This window comes from Vespa velutina, chromosome 12 (assembly GCF_912470025.1).
Source record: "Vespa velutina chromosome 12, iVesVel2.1, whole genome shotgun sequence".
Lineage (NCBI taxonomy): Eukaryota > Metazoa > Arthropoda > Insecta > Hymenoptera > Vespidae > Vespa > Vespa velutina.
The window spans coordinates 4,401,285-4,426,309 of record NC_062199.1 but is presented as its reverse complement, the minus strand read 5'-3'; the positions used below and the strand labels follow the sequence as shown (position 1 = coordinate 4,426,309).

General features: G+C 30.5%; 1 protein-coding gene across 2 annotated transcripts in view; it reads right to left on the bottom strand.

The window, feature by feature from the left end:
• The window catches only part of LOC124953372 (beta-1-syntrophin), a 544,606-nt gene that overhangs the window by 25,055 nt on the left and 494,526 nt on the right, over positions 1 to 25,025 (bottom strand). For both annotated transcript variants that reach the window (XM_047504641.1, XM_047504642.1), the window contains exon 5: positions 9,513 to 9,736. In XM_047504641.1, coding sequence (XP_047360597.1) covers positions 9,513 to 9,736 — 224 coding nt within the window. The remainder of the gene's footprint in view (positions 1 to 9,512; positions 9,737 to 25,025) is intronic.

Here is a 25,025-nt window from a genome sequence, read left to right as displayed (position 1 = left end):
ACTAGTCATACAGCTGTGTTAAAACATTTGCGTGCAATAAATAAAATCAAAAAATTGGACTCATATGTGCCGCACGAATTGACTGCAGATGATCGATAGCAAAAGCAAGTGCGCATCTTTGTTACTTCGCAATACACGATTGCCATTTTTACACCAAATCATCACTTGTGATGAAAAGTGGATTTTGTATGATAATCGAAAACGATCAAGTCAATGAGTAGATAAGAATACACCCCTAGGACACATCCCGAAACCGAAATTTCATTAAAAATAAATTATGGTCACCATATGGTCGAATGCCCAAGGAGTGATCCATTATTCCTTTCTACAACCAGGCGATACTATAACAACGATGTCTTATTGTCGTGAAATTGATGTCATGCATGAGAAACTTATGAAAAAATAACTAGCATTGCTCAATCGGCACGGTGCCATATTACTGCATGATAACCACATAAAGCTTCAATTACTGTTGACAAATTAATTTCTCTACAATATGAAATTTTACCACATCCTCCATATTCACCCGATATTTCACCGACCGATTATTACCTTTTTCGTAATTATGAATTATTTTTTAGAGAAAAAAAATACAATAACCAAAATGATATTATAAAAGACTTTGAAAAATTTATTAACTCTAAAAATAAAGATTTTTTTCGAAAAGGCATATATGATCTGCCCAATCGTTGGCAAAAAGTCGTAGATGCCAATAGAAATTATTTCAATTGAAAATAATAAATAATGTGAAAAATTGCGCTTTTCGTTTTTTATTTTCATTCGATGCCCGTTCCATAGTTTCCAACCTAATATATATATATATATATATATATATATATATATATATATATATATATATGTATGTATATATGTATGTATGTATGTATGTATAATTTAACAATAAGTATAAATTTATAAAAAAAAAAATGTATAAAGAGTATTGATTGTTAATTTTTCTTTTTGTTTTGAATATTACCATACGCATATGTCTAAAATAATTTTTAAACTGTGTACGTAATGGACTAAAAAGAAATAAAATATACATCGACATTAGAAATAATCTCGATGATTTAACGTGAACGCAAAATAATGTACGTAATTCGAATCATAAATAAAAATCAATTAGGAAATGTAGCGTAAATTTTAACCTTCCTCGATAGGATGAATTTTCGAATATTAATTTAACAAGACTTTATTTATTAATCCAGTTATATAATAGATGATGACAACAACGACAGATTGGTGATAATTAATACATTATAATTAACGATACTACGAATGAACAATAAGCTATCTTTCTCTCTCTCTCTCTCTCTCTCTCTCTCTCTCTGTCTCTCTCTCTTTCTCTCTCCTTCTTTCACTCACTCTCACTCTCCCACTCTTTACCTCTTTCTGTCTCTGACAAGGATCGTTATGCTCAAATCACTTTTAATTAACATGCGAAGGATTATGTTTATTAATTAACCCTTTAAACAATACGTATATAAATTTGTTACATACAATCTAAAACTATCTACTATGTAACGTATTTAAATACATTTATATGTAATTCAAAATTTCCCGTCAAAATTCTATTTCCGTTAATTCGAATCCTTAATATATATATCCTTAATATAATATATATATATATATATATATATATATATGTTATATAATATTTAAAACTATTATTTAATTGTTTATATCTCTGATTTCAATTAAAATTTGGATAATAATTAGTATTATTAAAAATTATCATCAAGTTTTAATTGTAACAATTAAATAAGGATTATTTGAGAATGTGATAATATCAATCAAGATTAAATTACGTGGACTTCTTATCACTGACGAACCAGCGCCAAATTCGTCGGCCATTTTGAACGATATCCATCTTCGAGGTTAGAACATCCTTGGAGATCGTCCTTGAGGAAGCACGTTAAGCTAGTGCAGAGGTTCGCTGTGAAAGAAACTTTATCGTCGCTGTCAGCTACGATGTAGACGAATGGCGCCCTTAGCACCCTTATCTACCAGCAATTTTTACGCCCGTTCCCTCTTTCTACCCTTTTTACCCTTCTTCCTTTTTCACTCTCTCTCTCCCTTTCTTTCTCCCTTTCTCTCTCTCTCTCTCTCTATCTCACTCATGGTTTGTCTTATACTATAATATTTTTATTTTATAAAACTGACATGGCTTTCTTTTGATATCCACTTTATTTTGTTTTAATATTTGAAATTTACTTTTTATTTATTTACATAATAACAACGATTGTATATATGTTTATTATTAATTATTTAATTATTGTTCTCTCTCTCTCTCTTTCTCTCTTTCTTTTGCATTACCTCAGATATTTTTATTTTCTTACAGATTTAAATCAAGCCAGTTTATATGATCAAATCGAATATTATTATCTTTTCCTTTATTTGATTAATTACAGCAATTATTTATTTTTTTTCTTTTATACATACCCACATGTACATATAGATGCATATTTTAGTTCATTATATATTATCGTTTATAAGAATGACTTATTTTTTAGTTTTTAAAGTCATGATTAAATTTCAAGTCATAAATAACGAATTTCTAATGTTTCTTATCTTTTTCTTTCGTCGGTTTAAAGCGTTTTTCATTATCTAAACGTTAGTGTTACTACGCATGAGTCATTGTATATAAAAACGAATATAAAAACAGAACGGTACGGTTCAGTTCTTGATGGTAAAATTTGGACATTTTATTTAACAATTTAATCGTTACTTAATCATCATTTCCATTTTTTATTCCTTTTTTTTTCATATTATCATCAATATATCATTATTTTCATTAGATATTATCATAATTATAATACGCATTTTGAATAATTGTTCAACTTACACTGACATGATTTTCCATTAAATATCATTAATAATAATGATTTTCTTTATCAACTTAATCATTTTCTTCATAGATTTATCTTCATTTTAACGATCGTTAAATAATATAATACATGGATACTAATAATTGCTTCTGACTAAAAGCATATCATTAATATTAAATTTATTTTACGATAAATATATGAGTCATTGTCAAAATTAGTAGAGTTAATTTAATCAAAAAATAAATTTTTACGATTAGGGAATAGGATTACGTTGATAACGACATTGATAACCTTTATTCTCGATGGCCACTTAATACTGAGATTTCACGTTTTTTTTTTTTTTTCTTTTTCTTTCTCTTTCTCTCTATCTCTATTTCTATCTCTTTCTCGGTTTGCAATGAACGGAAACTCGAAACGATAACGGTAACGAAGCTCCTATCGAGCTGCAGGTATACCATAGAAAGGACGAGATCGAAGGGTTTGAGCCAAAGCTCGAGGTAATCCAAACCGGAAGAGGATAGCGCGGAGAGCGGCTTTAATCGAATGTTCCTGTTATCTGACGTCTTCATTAAGGGCAGGGTCATATCGATCCTCGTTCGGTAATAAGAGTGAAACATAATGAACAATTATTGCGTACGTGAACTGCCAAAATCGATTTCTCCCGATTAAACAATTATATCATTAAACGTATAGATTATTTATAGAAAAAAGTTCGTCGTTATAATTAATTCGTCAATATAATTATTGTAAAACTAATATCATTTATATTATATTCAAATGATATGGCATAAAATTTTTTTTCTAATTAAGACATCGCCATTTATATGAGAATCGTCTAAAAGTGGAATAAATTATCGACATAAGAATGTATTAATATATATATATATATATATATATTATATTATAGATTAAAAACATAGATATAATGTATAAATTCAATTATGATTAATAATTAATATATTTAAATTTTATTCATTAATAAAACTAGTAAGTTATATTAATTTTAGTTCATATAAATAGAGAAATGAGTAACGAATTGATTAATATTATTTAGAACGTAATATCAATGATAATAATATATAACGAAAACTAATATAACGAATCCGAATGTTTATATGAGTTGTTGTATGTATAAAAATAATGATATAAGAAACCGTCATTGGTAAGAGAAGATCAACGAAGTAGTGGGGATCAACAAATTTGGCAGTTGAGCTACGATCTTTTACAGAGAAAGATCAATTAATAAGTCAATTAATTTAATAATTAAATTAATAAAAGAGATCAATTAATAAGTATATATATATATATATTAAGATTAGGTATATTATCGCAGAAAGAAATTTTTACTTCGATGTAATTAATATTATATATATATATATATATATATATATATATCCAAATTTTACATTTAAATGATTACACATTAATGTAATAACATTAAAAAGAAAGTTAAATATTAAAAAAAGAATAAAAAAAAAACCATCTGTTATATTTGATAGATAAATACATATACTTATCTAAATCTCATATATGCATTTATATGCCTCTTACGTATTTATATGTAGATATACATATATATACGCGCGCACGGGCGCATGTGTGTATGTGTATGTGTTTGTGTATGTATATATATTTATATCTACATATGAATTTACATATAGGTATATATCTATATATATCTATATATATATTTATATGTAATTTTGCTTTCAGATATTATTAACAGTTTTTATTATGTGTTAGCGATAATACATATATACCTATATACTTACGTACATATATATATATATATACATACATATGTACATACCTACGTACATATATAGATGCGCAGACTTGTCAATGTTTATGAAAAAAAAAAAAAAATAAGTTAAAACCGATAAACAGAATTTCTAACGATGCCAATAACAGAGTTAATACACTTAAATTATCATCAAAGACTTAGAAACGATTTAACCTCTCGACCTCTTTACATAAATCAGGAATATTTAACCTGGTAGACCAGCTGTCTCTCCCAGTGAGCAGAGAACCTTAGAATCGTTGGAAAGGTAATACTATAGTATCAACGATCACGTCCCGAAGCATTCCGTATGCCGTAGTCGTACGATGTGTCTAGCTTTGCCTATTCGAACGTAAAGCTCAACGTTAGTGTAGTCTACGTTATCCTTCGATCCCAGGAACATAAATATTGCTACAAACATATTTGTACCGAATAGGATGATTTGGTGTTAGCATCTTCACTTACGATCAGAATCAACAAAACCTGGATTTATGTTGGTTAGGTTGGTTTATGGCTTAGAGATGGTGGTAATAATCGGGAACATGAATGAATAATCCACCCTCTTCTCGAATTATCTTCACGAAGGGTTAGAGTAAAATGCTCTTTCTCTTTCCCTTTTCTCTCTCTCTCTCTCTCTCTCTCTCTCTCTCTCTTTCTCTATCTATCTCTCTCTATCTCTTTCTTTCTATGGTATTTACGAACTCCAAGCCCTGCTCGGAGATTTGTTTGACGAGAGTATCCTGGATCTAACGATTAATCAGTTGCTATTAATTAACCCCCTAGAATTGCGTCTCTACCCTAGTCTCCTTCATAGCTTTCGTCGACGTGCTCGAGGCTCTTCCTTCCGATCTCAACGTACACATCTATCTATAGGGTGGATTCGTATGAAAAGGTATTACAAATTGAAACGAATAAAAAGAGTTCCCTGGTAATTATAGAAATTTGAGATCGTGAATTTTTATATTTTTATACGTTGAACATATATGGTGTATATAAAAAAAAGAAAGAAAAGAAAAAAACATGAAGAATAGATAATATTTGTTCTTAATTTTACGTTATTCGTTTGAAAACGAACAATGCTGGCATTGTGATTCGTATATATGTATACAAAAAAAAAAAAAAAAAAAAAAAAAAGAAAGAAAAAAGAATTTTATCTAATTTCAAGTCACATTTAAATAAGTTTTCTACTTCATCGATATTAATATATATATATTCGTTAATTATTATATTAATTAATAACATCAGATATACAATTACGATAAAAAATATTACAGATAGCTTCCATAAATTAAAATTTTTGTATTACAAATTTGTTATTAAAGATGATGCAAAATTTTTCATTTTTTTATTATTATTCATCAATTTATCGATTTTTTTTTCTCAATATATACATATATACATATACACGTGCGTTCGTGTGTGTGTGTGTGTGTGTGTGTGTGTACTGTGTGTCATTTAAACGGAAACAAGAGAAATAATTCAAATCGATATTTTTGAAGGATCAAAATACTTTGTTTAACACTTTAAGTGGTAACGTTTTACATACTGCGAGGTAGTTGTCACTTTTTGCATTAACTTTTATAAGCCAGCACTTAACAGTACGTCAGGCCGTTAATTATGATCAGCCACTCGGTTAATCGCTTTTCTCTTTGCTTCTCCTTCAACGACGTTGGAACAACATTGTTCCATAGTACATACATACATACATACATACATACATATATACATCGTACATACATACATACATACATACATACATACATACATACATACATACACACATACGTATCTAACAGTAACGTGCTAGCTAGCTAAGCAACAACACGACGAGGACAACAACAGTGGCGATACAGGTGATGGTAGTGGTAGTAGTATTAGTGATGGTAATGTTGAGGATGGTGATGGTGATGATGGTGGTGGTAGTGGCGACGGTATTCTATTGTTAGAGAACGGAAGGGTTGACGTGTGTAAACAGAATCTTGAGTCATTGGTATACACGCTGGTGATGGTGGTGGTGATGGTGGTGGTTGGTGGTGGCGGTGGTTGGTGGTGGTAGTGATGGTCAAGGGGGATACACGATCGTAGCCTTCCAAGTGAAGAGGAAAACCTTTCACGTATTTATCGAACGCTTTGCATCACGATCTTTCAATCTTCCCTTTTTTTTTTCATCGCTGTATTGTAAGCTTTATACTTTACCTTTTTTATCTTTTTTTTTTTTTTTCTTTTCTTCGTTTTTTCTTTTAATAGAGAATAGTCGTATATATTAGGTGTGTTTTATAATAACGATTAAATAATATTTTTACATGGTTGATCTTAATTACCGCGAAATAATTCCAAATATATTTTTAATGATGTAATCGATAGATTGTGTTGGAAATGTTTAAAGATAAAAATCACAAGGAGAGAAAAGAAATGATTACCGTATAATATAATGAAATATCTTTAAGATATAATACAAAATTATACGTAGATTCGAATTTATCGAAACTAAATATTATTAGATAATTATTATTGTTTATTTATTATTATTCCTAGAGTATTTGGTAAATTTATTTTAAAGCTTCAGTAAAAAAAATTGTTAATTTAATCGATATTCAAAGAAATATATATATATATATATATATATATATATACATATATAAATACTATTATAATAATATTTATAAAAGTGGACCCATGAGAAATAGAAATGTCAAAATAAAACTAAATATGTTAAATTTGTATCCCTGATATTTCTAGATTTTTGTCAGATAGACTACATTTCTTGTTTAGACCGTGAACCCACCATTTGCGATTATTGTCTGGTCTGTATCTTCTAGAGGGTCAAGGATTTAACTAAAAAGGTCTAAGGGCCAAAACAATAGTGAGCAATCTATTTTTTTTTATCCTTAACGAGCATCCAACGATCTGATAACCTGTATGGAGCAACACATGACCCTTGAGAAAAAAAAAAGAACATTACGAGTAAAAAAGTGTCAAAATTATTAACAAATAAATTATGATTCGAGGAAGGAGAAGAAGACAATTCTTCTTTCATATTATTTAATATTAAACATTACAAATAACGTAAAAATGTTAATTTAAAAAATTGTAAACAAAGATTACATCATTCGCGAATTTGTTTTTCTTTATTTTTAAATAATTTGTCAGATTTATCATAAACTAAAGATATCCGATAAGATCGAAGAGTGAACTCTACAAAAAAAAAATATGAGATAAAGTTGATCTGTTCGGTGCCATCTGGTCCGTTATTAAAACGCACCAAAAAAAAAAAAAAAAAAAAAAAAAAGAGAAAAAAGAAATAGAAAAAGCAAATAAAGAAGAAAAAACAGAAAAGAAAAATAAATAATAATTTACAATGATCGAATACATAATAAGTAAAACAACGAATAATAATACGACGAAAGCGATAATAGTCAATATACGAGAATTCGCTTGATGATGATCGATTAATGCAACGATGCGATAGCGCGGTAGAGATACGATTGCACGTTTTAAAGGGAGGGGGGGTGCACGAGCTTGAAGGATGGTGTAGGAGAAAGAGGAGGAGGAGGAGGAGGAGGAGGAGGAGGAGGAGGAGAAGGAGGAAAGGGAGAAGAGTGCGGAACGGTTGAAGAGGGTGTTACACTGGCATAGAGAGAAACTGTCGAAGCGGAATATCGTCGTCCGTGCACGTAGCAACACTCGTTACTATATATATACATATATATATATATATATATATATATATGTATATATATAGTAGAGTATAGGTAGTAGTCGAAATACTGGCTACTACCACGTATTACTATTGTTCGATGTATAATAGTCTTAATTAAAATGGCGGTCTAACGAACACCGCTAACTGCGGTAATCCGACGTGCCTCATTGATAATCCCTTGGCCATACTGACGAACACGAATGCATAACATTGCTCCCTTCTATCTCTTTCCCATTCCCATATGTCATTCTCTCGTCACTCTGCTAGTACACATCTACTATATCCCATCGGAGAGACTTCCTTCTCCCTCCTCACACCTCCTCATCTCCTTCTATCCAACCTCCACACGCCCAACATTCGCTTCGTTCCCCGTCCTCCTACAATTGTACGATAGGCAATCGCTATTTCAACGTCATCGAATAGACGACGAAACAAACGTGGAGTCCTAACGTGACAGTGATAAGTTAGAGTTAAACATCTTCGGGGAGACTCTCTCTCTCTCTCTTTCTCTTTCTCTTTATCTCTATCTCTATCTCTATCTCTATCTCTTTATCTCTATCTATCTCTATGTCTAACCTTCCTACAGGATTTATTTCAATAATGTGTCCTTAGGGGGAAAAACAGTGTAGTAGGCAAGATTTCGTAGAGATCGGATTGATTATCGAGTCAGCAAATGTTCAGTTCTCTTTGAGATTTGTTGTTTTATTATTGGATTACATTTTATCAAATCGATATTTTTTTAAGAGATAGGAACTAATCGATCCGCACGTTATCGAATTAAAATATCTTTAATCGCAATATTTAGTAATTGTAATTGATCGATTATTTCTACAACAAAGAATTAATTCTCATTGTTAGAAAGATATAAAAGTTCAAAGTTATTTCTTCTTTTTTTTTTTTTTTTTGAGAAATATTTGTATCTAACAAATTTTCAACTTTTGTATAATATTATTTTTTTTTTTTTATAATTATCCAATACTACGTTATTGATATGTATATATGTATAGGTATATATTTTATTTAGTATTAAAGATTGTTGGTTGGATTAATGATTATTTTATAATATTATAATTAAAATTAATTAGAATTCGTTCGAATACTTAATGAAATTAATTAAATCATTTAGAGAAATGAAATGATTCTTTTTTTTCTAAATAATTAAAAAACTATTTAATTATTATTAATGATGAAAATGTTAAATTACCTGGTAGCAATAAGAGGACAAGTAATACTCGGTGATGCCCAAGCCTCAGGACTCCATGGTGCACATTCATAAAGCCTTAATTCTCTTCCTGAAACCGCACCAAAGACACTACGCCATCCCCCTGCGCAACCAGTCGCCAAAGTAAATCCACTTCCGGCACCTCGTGAGGTACTTGCACTACTTCCGGCTCCATCCTCGCTACTTTCGCTGCTTGCACTTCCTTTCTGTTATCAAATATCAATATCTTCATTAATATCGTTAATATCGTTTTATATATATTTATATATACATACACACACACACACACATATATATACACATAATTGTATTATATATATAAATATTTTTTATATTATATTATATATAAACATTCTTTTAATTTGTTCGATCAACTTATTATTATTAGATAATTATTATTTTTTGTTCTTTTTAATAAATAAATAAATATATATATATATGCTAACTGTAAATCATATATAATAATTCTTAAGTTTGAGAGATAGACTTCCGTTTATTTGATAATATTAATTATTATTTACTAATTATTATTATTAATGGTCTCCTGTATACAATAATCTCTGAATTCGACAAAAGTAAACAAGTTATCTTTGTCGCTTCTTTGCAATAAAATCGACTCATATCCATGCATAATCGCGTTAGTATATAATTCTATCTCAGTGTCCGTCTTGTATAGGTTTAACATAGGTTTGTTAACCAATATCTCTTTCAGATAGATGAAGATATACTTTTGTTCCTCAGCAAATACAAACTTCGCTAAATATTTACTTTCAACAAATCCGACATTAGTCTGGTTATCAATGAATGTGATACGGAAAAAATTTGTTAAAGTATCCGCTTAAATCAAGAAAACTTTGAATCTGCCGTGTATTTGTCGACTCTACAAATTTTTTAACAATTTCGACTTTGCGTTTGGATGGACGTATCTGTCAATTTTTCTATTATATGACCTTCATCAATCATACTTCTGTATTTGATCATTTATCATTTCTTTTTATGACTGGAAGATCCGTCTTCTTGTTTGATATACTAGTTCGTCATTTTTAACCACGATTAACATTTCAACATTAATATCTCTAATTTTCTTACGATTATAACTCGCGACTAAATTTTTAATTTCTCATCGATATTTAACACTTGATATATATTCGATTCTTATTTCTTGTGGTTCTTCAAGCAAATCTATTTTAAATATTTCAGAAAGATCTAAATCGCTACATGCTTTCGAAATAATAATAAACATTTCCGTCTCTGATCGCTAGATCAATGACACTAAAGAAATCAATCTCTAATATTAATGTATAATTCATAATTTGGTACTATGTGTATTTAGAACTGAATTGAATTATTGTATATGAATTATCGTCAATTTTTAATCGTGTATAAAATTTGCCTAACGTCGCATTCGTTTCTATGCCTATATTATTGAATTTAATTTCTTTTGTTTTCAATTAAGGAAATCCTAACTCTGTATATTGATCTACGTATGGAATATTTCTCTGAACTCTATCAATAGGTATTGCAATATACTATGATTCTAGATATATGATCTAAAATAAAAGCCATTGAAGTGTTTTTTTCTTTTAATCTCATACCGTTTAATATCTTTATATAATATTTATTATAATAATATTATATCTTTATATAATATCTTATTATAATATTTATGGATAAAGATAGCAATATAGATATATGACCCTTAGAAGAAAGTATTATAAACAATCGAGAGACATAAGGGTTCGTCAACAAACACATATATCCTACATTATTAATATTTTATATATCCATAACAAATTTGCAGAAATATTTGTCTTTCCTCAAAAAAGTATTCTTCTTCTTTCATTGCACCAATAATATTAAGAAAAATTATACGATATTAAATATAATAAGTTTTTATCTTTTGTTCGAGTTCATTAAAGTGACAATGTAAAACGAACGATATAAAAGTAGAAATATTCGTAACGAGTAGAATCGATCGAAATGAAACGGAACGAAACGAAACGAATCTTTGATAACGTCACGTGATTCTCTCTCTCTCTCTCTCTCTCTCTCTCTCTCTCTCTCTCTTTCTCTCTTTCTCTCTTTCTTTTTCTTCTTTTTTTCCCCCTATAGATAACGTTAACAATTCACGATAAGGTTAACGACCTCTCATTCGGTATCCCTAAAACCACGGCACTTCAGAGACACAGAATCGAGAATTAATCGAACTGTCAAATTCCGACGTTTCCCGTCGAAAACATTGCGCGTTTACGTTGCACCAGACAGGAGTTACAATTCTCTCGCGATCCTCTTCTTTTCATTTTCCCTCTCCCTCCCTCTCCCTCTCCCTCATTCTCTCTCTTTCTCTCTCTCTCTTTATATATATATATATATATATATATATATATATATATATATATACATATATATCTATCTATCTATCTCTTTATCCCTCATACTCTCCTCTTTTTATCCACCCTATATTCTCCTTTCCACTAGAGTCATCAAAATGAAACGTACGGACCTTTCGGGTGGCCGCAACGAGATGGTTTAATTACTCGTTTCGAATCCGCAGTTTCACCTCCATGAACTTCAGTTCCTCTTCTCTCCGTGGGGGGTGTATTTTTTTTTTTTTCATTCCTATTTTCCTTTTTTGGTTTCGTATATATTTTTATCATCTTTCTTTTTTGTCGACCACCCTCACTCTCCCTCTCATAGTCCCCTCGACACCAAACGTATTTCACGTTTCTGCTTTGGTACGTGCGGACGACAGTGTTCGATTGTGACGATTCCGCGTTTAAAATGCTTTGGTCTAAACTATGATGATCGCTCAACGGACGATGACCCTCTCATTCTCTCTCTCTCTCTCTCTCTCTCTCTCTCTCTCTCTCTTTTTGTCTCTCTCTCTCTCCCTCTCTCTCTCTATTTCTACCTGTCTGTCTGTCTATCTATCTATTTATCTATCTCTATTTCTATTCCTCTCTTTTTTATTCTCACCATCGTTCTCGAACGCATCTAAATACAATCTTCGTACTAAATAAAATCAATGATTGATTCAAATTCCTGGAACGAAATATTATATATTGATGACGTAGAATTAGAAAAAAATAAATTGAGAGAAATAAAATTGGAATGATTGACAATAATCAATTAAATTATTTAAAATTAATACAATGTCAATTGAATTAATAATTACATATCTACATATGATAATAATGATCGTATTATATTTTTAATGAAGAATATGTTCTATGGACTTATATATCTTATTTATATAGAATGTTTCAAAATCGATAATTAAATTTGTCCGTTTTAATTCAATATTTCAATTTTTTCGTTTTTCTCTTTTAAGATCATTGCAAATTAAAATCTAAAAGTTGCAAATAGAATTATTAATCTTCTGAATAAAAAGTACGAATATTATCGTATATAGTTTTATCATTTAAAAAAAAAGAAAAAAAAAAAAAAAGAAGAAAAGAAAAAAATTAGTCGAACGATTTTGTGACACTCTATGTACTTCCGCATAATTTATATATTTATGTGTATTTATTGACACATACATATGTAAAAATAATTTTACATAGAGGATATTCAAAATTGTTTCAACACTTCTAATTCATTATTATTGTGTAAGGACATTATTATTGTGTTATTATGTATATATTTAATACTCATTAGGTATAGTCATTTTATAAAATAAAATAAAAAACGAAAATTTATCGGGTGATAGAAACAAACTCTTCACGATGGCATCTCTACACACGTTTTCTACGGCAATCGAGTGGTCGAGACTAACGGCTCTTAATAATGGACGGAATAATAGGGCGAATCTTGGTAGAGTGAGAAGGGTCGAGCGTGCTCGAAACAGATGGTTCAGCAACGATTCTATCTCACTCCCTACTATCTTCTATCTTCCTTTCTCTCCCTCTTTCTCTCGCTCTCGCTTTCTCTTTCTCTCTCTCTCTCTCTCTGTCTTGCTCTCTCTCTCTCTCTCTCTCTCTCTCTATTTTCATTCGAAGAAATTCTTACAACATATATATATATATGTGTGTGTATTTACATTAATATATAATAATTATATATTAACCACTTGACATACAAATAAAATGCGCATTGACGCATCCATAGGATACCATTTAAATTGATTTAATTATATACTGCCCGGTGTTAGCCAAATACAGTTCTTGACGTCTCGGAGACGTTAAAGTCTACAATGGCACATGAAATTAATAATGTCTCAAAAACGTCATTATATGCCAAGTGGTTAATATAATTCAACATTAAAGAAGTTTAATAATGTAATATAAGGATATGTATATATATATACGTATATAACATATACCGAGTGGTATCTTTAATTATGATATAATCGGAAAGAAGTTGATTATTATTAAAAAAAAGAATATATATATATATATATCGTAATCGTAGAATAGAATATTATTATACGAAATTTTTATCAATTGCAACTATTATCAATCGAATAAATACCACTAATCCGATGTATAAGAAAAGAAAATTCGATTTCGGAAAATTAAAAAGAATATTTCTATTATATATCATTTTTTCAATCTGATCTGATTGTATCATATTTAACTTTTAAATATTATACTATATTTGTATTGAATATTATCGAGAAACGAGACCTAATTCCAAAAATATTTCGAAACATTTTATTATACAATTTTACAATTTTGATTGATTTTATTTATTACTGAGACATCGTTTATTACCCTATATACAACGAAAGGAAAAAGATCGATTATGCTGTGCGAGTATAATGAAATATTTTCATCGAAGAGTAGAGACGATCAAGAGAGAGACAGAGAAAGACAGAAAGAGACAGAGGAAAATAGAGAGAGATAGACAAAAAGTGACAGAGAAAGACAGAGAGAGAGAGAGAGAGAGAGAGAGAGAAAGAGAGAGATAGAGAATATAACGTAGAACAAGAGGGAAAACGACAGAAACTCTGATGACCTAAATCACGATCGTTCCATTTCGAAAACTCTCGGGAAATTCGACTGGAATCAACGTTAGACGATTGCTCTATGCGCAAAAGAGAAAGAGAGAGAGAGAGAGAGAGAGAGAGAGAGAGAGAGAGAAAGAGAGAAAGATAGAGAGAGAGAGAGAAAGATAGAGAGAAAGGTAGAGATAGAGGGAAAAAGAGAAATAGAGAAAAAGAGAGAGAGAGAGAGAGAGAGAGAGAGAAAAGAGAGTACAAAGGAATGTCGTTTACCCCCTTCGTCTTCATCCCCTTTCCAATATTTTAATCCTTTTACCATTCTACCCTTGGTTTTCTATCTTTCATTTTATTTCATTTTTCTTCTTTCTCTCTCTCTCTCTCTCTTTCTTTCCTCTCTCTTTCTGTCTTCTTCTTCTTCTTCTTCTTCTTCTTGTTTTTGTAATATCATTGCCAAAAAGAAAAAGAGAAAGAGAAAGAGAGAGAAAGAGAGAGAAAGGTATAATACAATCTTCAAGGATATATATATATATTACATTTAACGGCAAAATATCCTTTAGATATTATATATATCGATAATTTGATCTTATATCGTTGAGTTTTTAACGTCGATCAACATATATTAATCGGAGAGTCGACGGGTATTTAATATCGTTGAAAAAAGAAACGAGACTTATACGAGTTCCCGAAGGAATGATTTTTGAAAAATTGATGATTTATAAATCGCTTAAGGTTCAGGAAAAAGTGCATTAAATTTCTCCTCTTACATAGGACCAACAGGATTTTTTCGGTGGCGTTCGTAAAAAATGGCGGAAGTAAGTCTTAGATACAAGTCCTCTCTCTCTCTTTCTCTTTCTCTGTCTCTCTCTCTCTCTCTCTCTCTCTCTCTCCATCCTCTTCCCCTCTCTCTCTTTTCCCTCTTTTGCTTCACATATGAGACCCATCTAAACTTTTACCCGAAGTTGTTTTTCCACGCGAGGATGTCGGATGGGAAACTTTAGCCTCTAGATTAAAAAACTCTCCGTGAGGCTGCATAACTTCCGGGGTAGGCCGGATCGAAAAGGAAGTCCATTGGTAGTGGTGCGTCTATTTATGTATGTACATATGTGTAGATACGAGAGAGAGAAAGAGAGAGAGAGAGAGAGAGAGGGAGAAAGAGAGAAGGTACGAAAGTATACACCGGAGGGAAGCTTTTACGTTAAAAATCGGGATTACGTGGTCTCCTTCGTATTTTTCCGTATCGATCTCGTGAGTACGCACTTAGTGACGTTGTAAAATCGTATAGCTCACGTTAAATGGGATATCATTTGTGCTTGGAGCTTGGATGGGAAATTAATGAGAAAGTCAACAGAGGACCCTTTTGTAGAATCCATTTTTCCGGGCGGGTTATTTTTTTTTCTTTTCTTTCTTTTCTTTTTTTTTTCTTTTTCTTTTTCTTTTTTTCGTTCTCTCTGTACAGTGGTCTCTCCAATGGGGGAAAAAAATGAAAGAAAAAAAAAAGAGAAAGGAGAAGAGGAAAGAAAAAAAGAAGCCTCGTATATATATATATATATATATATATATATATATATATATATATATATATATATATATATATATATATATATATATGAAGCCTATGTATATCCTGGAAGGGGGAAAATAATTTAAAAATGATTTTGTAAATGATTATAGATCGAGGTAAACGAACATTATCTCCAATTAATATTTGAATTCGAATTTGAATTCGAATTGATATATGATATTGGAAATATTTCATTGGTCATGGGAATAGCCTTTATTGGAACGACTGTATTATTAAGAAGTTACGATTGAAAGATACGTGTATATACATTATATTGTATTGTAAACATTTTTGGGAGAGAAAAAACGATATATACATATATATATTTATATATATATATATATATATATATATATATATATATATATCGAGAGGTTAATGATACTCCTATACAGTTTGAAATCGTAAAAATCGTGACTTTAAATTTAAAATAAAATCAAAAATATTCAACGCGATATGGGACCTAGGGAAATATGGGTTAGTTTATTTTTATGCAATCGGCAGATTGTCGAATAAAATGGAGAAAAATATTGCTTCGGCGAAAGAGAGAAAGATAGATGATAAAGGGAAATAAAAAAAAAATATATATCATGAAAACTTTAGGCAAATAGAGATCTGATATTGTTGCTTTATTTTATCACGAGCGATTGTTGACCTCGCTTAATTGAAACGATCTCTGGCTGACAATATGAAAGTAATTATGAATGATAAAAGTGATAGCTTAAATAGTTCGTAAAATATTTAATCAAATCTATATATAAGAGATAGAAATAAAGAGAAAGAGAGAGAGAGAGAGAGAGAGAGAGAGAGAGAGAGAGAGAGAGAGAGAGAGAGAGAGAGAGATAATAAATATTGATAAAGATAAATTACAGTCTGAGCAATATCTACTCGTAATTAAACGAAAATAAAATTAGACATTAATGGTAACATCGAATATGTGTTAGTATTATAGATCAATAATAACTTATATATTTAATTAAGTTATTAAGTGACGTTAAAAATAAGCAGTAGTATAACCATAAATAATTCTTCGATAAGTGATGAGGCTAATAATAACATAACCATAGTTTCAAATTTAATAATATGATAAGATAAAATTGTATCGTAAACTCAGCAAGATATGTTAGCGATAATTGGACAATGATAATTCAGCGTTTAACAGAAATTAAATCAAGATAAATTTAGACGATAGAATAATAATAATAATAATAATAATAATAATAATAATAATAATAATAATAATAATAATAATAATAATTAATCTTGTAGAATTGAAAGATTCGATTCATTCATCATTCGATACATTCGTATTAAATGATTGAATTACTGTCATCGTTAAATTAAATTAAATTTATTTATTGTTTTCGATTATACAATTGTTGTTTAAATTATTTTGACTTTAATGTTCAATAAACAAATAAATTACGTAGGATATATATTATATTAATAAAACTGGTGATGTAGTATTTTATGTATTGAAATAATCAGGAAATATGATATTAGTGTACTATTATTGTCTCTATGTTGACATGTTCTCTATAGGAACATGTCAAATCGTCGATAAAATTGAGAAGAATATCGTACAACGGAAAAAGAAAGAGAAAAAGAGAGAGAGAGAGAGAGAGAGAGAGAGAGAGAGAGAGAGAGAGAGAAAGAAAGAGGAATAAAAATATTACATATCGATTTCTTTCCATATTTAAATGGGAATTTTCAGTCTGGATCACAAATGTGAATATGTTAAACAAATGTTATCGAAAACGAGAAGAGACCAATCGAAATAAAAAATATTATATAATATATATAGCTAACAATGATAGGTATCAAATTTCCGATTCTGATATCCTCTCAGAAGAAATACACATAAATATAATATTTCTATATTTGGTGTAAAATTGTTCGAATAATGCACGATATCTGGTCTAAAAGAGAAAGAGAGAAAAAGAGAGAGAGAGAGAGAGAGAGAGAGAGAGAGAAATAAGTAATTATTCTCCTATTGTTTAAAATAGGAAAATATCATTAACCTTTGATTAAATATACGAACGACAGAAATAGAGAAAGAGAGAGAGATAGTAAGATAAAGACAACAATAGAAAGGGAGTAAGAAAAGAGCAGAAAATGCGGATAATATAAGGAATGATAAAATGAATTTGGGAGTTTAACGTGCCTTTATTATTTTTATTGAATAGAGATAGGTAGAAATACTTCTGGAACGAAAAATAAAGAGATAGATAAGCTTATAATACATATATATGTACATATATATATAATACATATATATATATATATGTAATATAAGTTTATAATATATATATATATATATATTACATATATACAAATTTATATGTATATATGCATGTATATTCTGGATATATGTATATAAAAGAAAAGGATGGTAGATTTTGTAGTCGTTGTTATCGTCGTCGTTTCGTCTTTTTATCGGCGATTCCTTCGGTTCGTCGCGCCATCGGCACTGTCCCAAACCGTGCCGATTCCTTTCGGCTTTGGAGCAATCGTGAAATCGAGCGAAAGGGAGTCTCGTCTCGCAATCTACGAGCTTGAGGAGGCGATCGGGCGAAAAGAGAAGAATATTAAGCGGAACAGCTCCTGGGAACTAAACGATCCTAACGATATTCGCAAGTTCACGACGGAACATGGCCTCGATCGAAAGAGGAAAAGGGAGGAAGACAGACAGAAAGAGAGAGAGAGAGAGAGAGAGAGAGAGAGGAAAAAAGAGAGGGAAAGAGAGAGAGAGAGAGAGAAGAGAGAAGAGAGAAAAAGGTAGAAATAGAAAGAAATAGAAAAAAATAAAAAAAGAGAAAGAAAGACACAGAAAAAGAGAGAGAGAGAGAGACAGAGAGAGGGAGAGAGTCGTCCATGAAAAAGTTCAAATCGCAGAGGAGTTATCGAGCGAAAGAAAAAGAGAGAAAGAGAGAAAGAGAGAAAGAGAGAAAAAGAAATAGAAAGAAAGAAAGAGATGAATCTACCTACCATTTCCTCTCTCTTTCTCTCTCTTTCTTTCTCTCTCTCTCTCTCTCTCTCTCTCTCTCTCTTTATTTTTTCTTGTTTTCTTTCTCGTCGTACTGGAATTTGCACAATCGACGATTTCGTTGGCGATAATAACGAAGGACAGGACCAAGATTGTACGAAACGAAGGCAATTCGATGAGATGATTTTGAGAGAGGAAAAAAAATGAAAAGAAAAAAGAAAAAATCAGGGAAAGAAAAAAAGAAGGAGAGAAAAAAGGGAGAATTTTTCGATTTCATGCTTACGAAAGAACTGTGACGTGGTATTTGATTTTAAGGTGAGGTAGGGTGGCCTGAGAGAAAAAGGGTGGATTTTAATTGTTGTTCGGTATTTCAGACGTTTTTTCTTTCATCGTTCTTACGGTATTATTATTATTATTATTATTATTATTATTATTATTATTATTATTATTATTATTATTATTATTATTATTATTTTCACTTTGTTATTTTATCTATAAATTATTTTTTTTTCCCCTTTCTTTTTCTTCTTTATATTTATTCCTTTCAATTTCACGACGGTTTTATCGTTTACATATTTTTCCTGCCACTTTTATTTTATCGTAATGGATGAGATTCATTTTCTTAATAAAAGAAGAAGAAAAAAAAAGAAGGAAAGAAAAAAAAGACGAAATGTTCTTCTCGTTCCATCATTAATTCAGCATTATCGCATTGAATTAATTGAATTAATTTATTCTTATTCTTATTCAACCGCAAACTATTATACAATACGATCTTTTTTATCTTATAATCTTAGTTTATTCAAAAAATCATTTTTGACATTAATTATAACGTTACAATTATTCCAATTCATTTTGCCTATTATTTAACGTGTCAATTAAATCACTTGACACGTTCCGTTTTCATATAACGGTAGAAAGTAAAAAGAAAAAAGAAAAAGAAGAGCAGAATAAAAAGAAAAGAAAAGAAAAGAAAAGAAAAGAAAAGAAAAGAAAAGAAGAATAAAGCGCAGAATTTGTAGGAGTAAAGAAAAAGAAAGAATTCGATCAATGAATTATCGACTATTTATTTATTATTTTTTCAATTTATTATTATTAATTCGTCAAGACTAAAATCCTATTATAGATCGATCGAAAGAGAGGATGAAAGAGAGAAGGTGTGTGTGAGAGAGAGAGAGAGAGTGAGAGAGAGAGAGAGAGAGAGAGAGAGAGAGAGAGAGAGAGTGCGAAGGATAATAACTGGCATACGTGGTCAAACACGTAACTATAGTACACCTTCACGATGATACGTAAGTCTTATACAGAGACATATTACGTACACAGAGATGTATCTAAAACGCACACGAAGTGTCGAGTTTGCTCGTTGGCATGCTTCGGCTACGATCGTCTCTCGACCCAAGCCACCCCTCTTCTATCCTTGCACACCCCTCTCCCATACTCTTCATACCCCTCCGGCCACAGTTTACTTAGCATTGCTGATGCACTATCCACTTTGGTCGGCCATGTCGAGAGAGAGGTCCATAGAGTCCATGTGCCGGAGCTGATACGTACCATCGAAGGTTATGGATAGAAGATGTGCCGATGCGTTCGTTGCTTCTCTATCCACTCCCCGAATCACCCCTAAAACCACCCCTAAACCACCCCTAAACCACCACCACCATCACGACCATCACCTACCTCACTTACTTCCCTTTCCTCCCTCTCCTCCCTCTCCTCTCTCTTCGACGCAACCTTCGATCCTCCATCGGTATGTTTGAAAACGGATAGATGCTGATGGCTCCAGTTCTAATTAATAACGAGCCATCGATCGAGATATTCCAGGGATGTAAGGCACTTAGGGTTGAAGTGGGTAAAGTGAAAAAAGCACTCGAGTTATATAGCTTCAAAACCTCTCTCTCTCTCTCTCTCTCTCTCTCTCTCTTTCTATCTATCTGTCTATCTATCTATCTATCTATCTCTCATCCTTTTACTACTTTCTTTGTTTTTCGTCTCGTTCTCGTTTAGGCAAACCGTACACAGTTTGATTCATCTCTCGGCCAATCCACGTCGATCTTTCCGAAGTAGATTTATTACTTTTCGGATAAAGAATGAAGAGTATTAATCGACGACGGATCGTAATGCTTTTTCCTTCTTTTTTTTTCTTCTTTTCTTTTTTTTCCTTTTCTCTTCTTTTTTTCCTTTCTTTTTTCTTTCATCCAACGATCATTTTATTATCAATCGTTCCCTTTGTTCGGGGATTATTAAAGTGATTATTAAAGGATTTGCAGATTCATTGAGTTATCCAAGCCAATTTTTTTATAAATATATATATATATATATATGTATTATTTGTTTGATCGATTGTTATGTAACTGTAATAATTAGGAATGCAAATGATTATTGCAATAGAATAAATAAATAATATTGTTTAATTAGCTAATGAACAATTATGTAAATAAACTGATCGATAATTCGATATAATGAACTATAATATTTCGAACTCGAAACTAAAAAAGTTTGTCAAAGTTCTCCGAAAGAAATATTAATTCACATTGAAATATATCAATTAATTTCTCTTCAGTTCGATAAATAAGTAGAATATCATTATTCATTGAAAAATATCGCGTTGTTATTAATATGAATTAAAAACGCAGCTATAACAAGATGAAAGGGTCATCAACTAATATCGTTCATAGCGGATGGTAGATGGGAGCGGATCGACGGAGGAGGAGGAGGAGGAAAATGAAAAAACGAAAAACAAAAACAGGCAAAAACGAAACAAAGAAAAGAAAAAACAAGAAACAAAATGAAAAAAGGCGGGAAACATTGGTAACCCTCGATTTCCCAATCGATGAAATCTGCTCTCCTGACCGATAGCGAATGATTAATGGTACACCCGGTATCTGCAGCTTCCCATACTAGCAGGCACACGATGCACGTTACGTGTTGCTCCCGACACGCCTCTCGATATTTGATCCCGACGCATTCAATTACAATAATGGATCGGAAACAGCGTTCTGGGATTCTAAAGCTAGAGAACCACGCAAGAGAATGAGTGAGATAGAGTGGGATAGAGAACAAGAAGAAAGAGAGAGAGAGAGAGAGAGAGAGAGAGAGATAGTGAGGAAAGGAGAAGGTACTTACACTGTCTGGAAGTTGGAGGTGGTGCTGCAGACGCCGATTTAACCTTAAAGGAGGAATAGTAGAAGAGCAAGAGAGAGAGAGAGAGAGAGAGAGAAGATAGAGATAGGTGAGTAGAGAGAGAGAGAGAGAGTGAGAGAGAGAGAGAGAGAGAGAGAGAGAGACAGCAATACTCGAGAGCATCCCTTCGCCAACCCCAAGGTTGAAACATTTGGCTACCCACTATTAATTGCTCCTTAATTCGCAACCTCTCATCACCTTAACAAGAAAGTCCTTACTATTAAGGTTGATGATGTAACGGATTGTTCCATTGGAATTTTATAATAATCGCAATGTATTATCACGACAATTATTTATCATAATGAAATAAATAGATTGTAACGAAGAAATATGAAGCAATTAAAGATTAACGTTCTTTCAATGGAACAATTACGATGTTATTGCAACTTTGTTAACGTCAGTTATTAAACATACAATAGAAAATATGTCGTAATGTGTTATACTACGAAAAATTATTGGAAAAATAAAAGAAAAAAAAAAAAAAAAAAAAAAAGAAAAGAAATTACAACGTAGCTTCGAAAATTTCTAATCTCCTCTAAGTATTTTCTTTCTTTTTTCTCTCTTTCTTCTTTCTACTTTCAATCAAGCTATACAGTTCATTTTCATTATTATTGAGAAAATATAGAGATTTATAGTTATCTTTTTATATTTCGAATAAATTATTATAACATTTTTTGTTTTTTTTTTTTATGTACATATAAATATATTTAGTAATTAATATTTCTATATAATCATAGATTATATTCGAATTAACATTAATGAAAGAGTTTTAAGCTAACCTAAGAGTTAGACTCGTACGTTCGACCATTTTCCAATTGATCGATCAACGAAAATTGAATAAAAAGAGTATGAGTAAAAGAGTAAGAGTTAGTGAGAAAGAGAGAAAGAGAAAGAGAAAGAAAACGAAAGAAATAGAGTCTCTAACTGAGAAAATTGACGGGGCATCCAATTCCTAATTGATCTTTCGCACGAACGAATCGACGTGCTTTTTCGACAGTCGAAGAGTAAAAAGGATGAAAAAGAAAAAAAAAAAAAGAGAAAAGAAAAAAAGGAAGTAAGAAAAGAAAGAGGGAATAAAATCGTAGAAAGAGAAAGACAGATAGAGACAGAGAGAGAGAGAGAGAGAGAGAGAGAGTGAGAGGGAGAGGAAGAGGGAGGGAGGGAGAAAGAAAAGAAGGAGAAAAGTAAGAAGAGAGAGAGAGAGAGAGAGAGGGAGAAGGAGAGTAAGGGAATATCTGGAGAAAATCTACGTCTCCATCTGGACGCTTCCGATTTTAATGCGGTCTCATTTCCGTCCTTTCCAATTAAGACGTAATTGAATTGCCAACGGGAAATTAATTCGCGTAGTAAATCCTCAACGAGTACGGTACTACTTCGTATTACCAAAGTTTTTCATTCTTTCGAGAATTATATTTCCTTACTTGATCGTTCCAATCAATGCACATTACAGAACATTTTACAACACGAATCACTAACTTTTCGATGATTCTCTCTGCTCTCTCTCTGTCTGTCTCTCTCTCTCTCTCTCTCTCTCTCTCTCTCTCTTTCCCCCTTTATTTCTCTTTCTCTCCATTCATTCTTTCTATTTTCTTTATATTCCTCTTATTTCTACTTAAACTTAAAATAATGAATCGATAATCTCATTTAATTGGAACCATTCATCTCTGATTCACCGAACATATTATTATTATTATTCATTTTATTTGTATTTATCGTATTACCCTTTTTCAATCGCATTATTATTGTTTATTTTATTATTATTATTTATCATATTATTTTTTTCAATCGTATTTTTATTTTTATTCGATTATTATGTATCGTTATAATATTTTTTTCGATCGTAGTATTATCATTTATTTTAATTATTTATTATTTATCGTATTATTATTATTATTATTATTATTTACTTGCTTATTATTTATCATAATACTTTTTTCAAATCTTATCATTATTATTCATTATTATTTATCGTATTATCTTTTTTCTAATCGTATTACTATTATTATTATCTATTTGATTATAATTTTTCATATTACTCTTTTCGATTGTATCATTATTATTCATTTTATTATTTATTTCATTCGATATTATCAATTCGACGTTATAGGAATCATTTAAAATAAATAAAAACGGGACAGCGTGGTTTGAATTTTCTATTGAAAGAAAAATTTTGATATTATAAAGGGTGTCACGTTTTAAACTATACGGCCGACACATATTCGATCCTATTGGTTGTATAAACAAATGTATCAAACAAAAGTTTTTAGATTTCAAAAGAGAAATGTAATATGTGTTACAGATATTTCGTACAGGACGCACTTGTTGAAATACGAATATGACATGACAATTTTCATCTTTTTATTTTTTTTTTTTCTTTTTTTAATGGAAATCGATATTTTAAGCCTAACAAAAGTTGTGAAGAATATCGATACGAATTCAACGAAGACCTACATTGTACCATTTCATCGTGTTATAACGTCTTGAATATTTGATAAACTGTGCTCATTAAATTCAATAACATTTAAAAAACGTTAAAAAAATTATTTAAACAATAATTAGATGAATATTCCTATAAACATTTACTAACCAATGTATTATTCATTAATCAACTTTTTTTCTTATTTTGTTCATATATTTATTTATTTTTTTTCATTCATAGATTTTCAAAATTGTAATCATTTGATCATATTTGATATTTTTCTCCTTCGAGAATCTAAGAATTTTTTATTTGAAACATTTGTTTATGAAGCCAGTAAAATCGAAAGATATTTGGCCATATTATTTAAAATGTATAAACGCTCGTTATCGTTTTTATACTTTTACATTAAA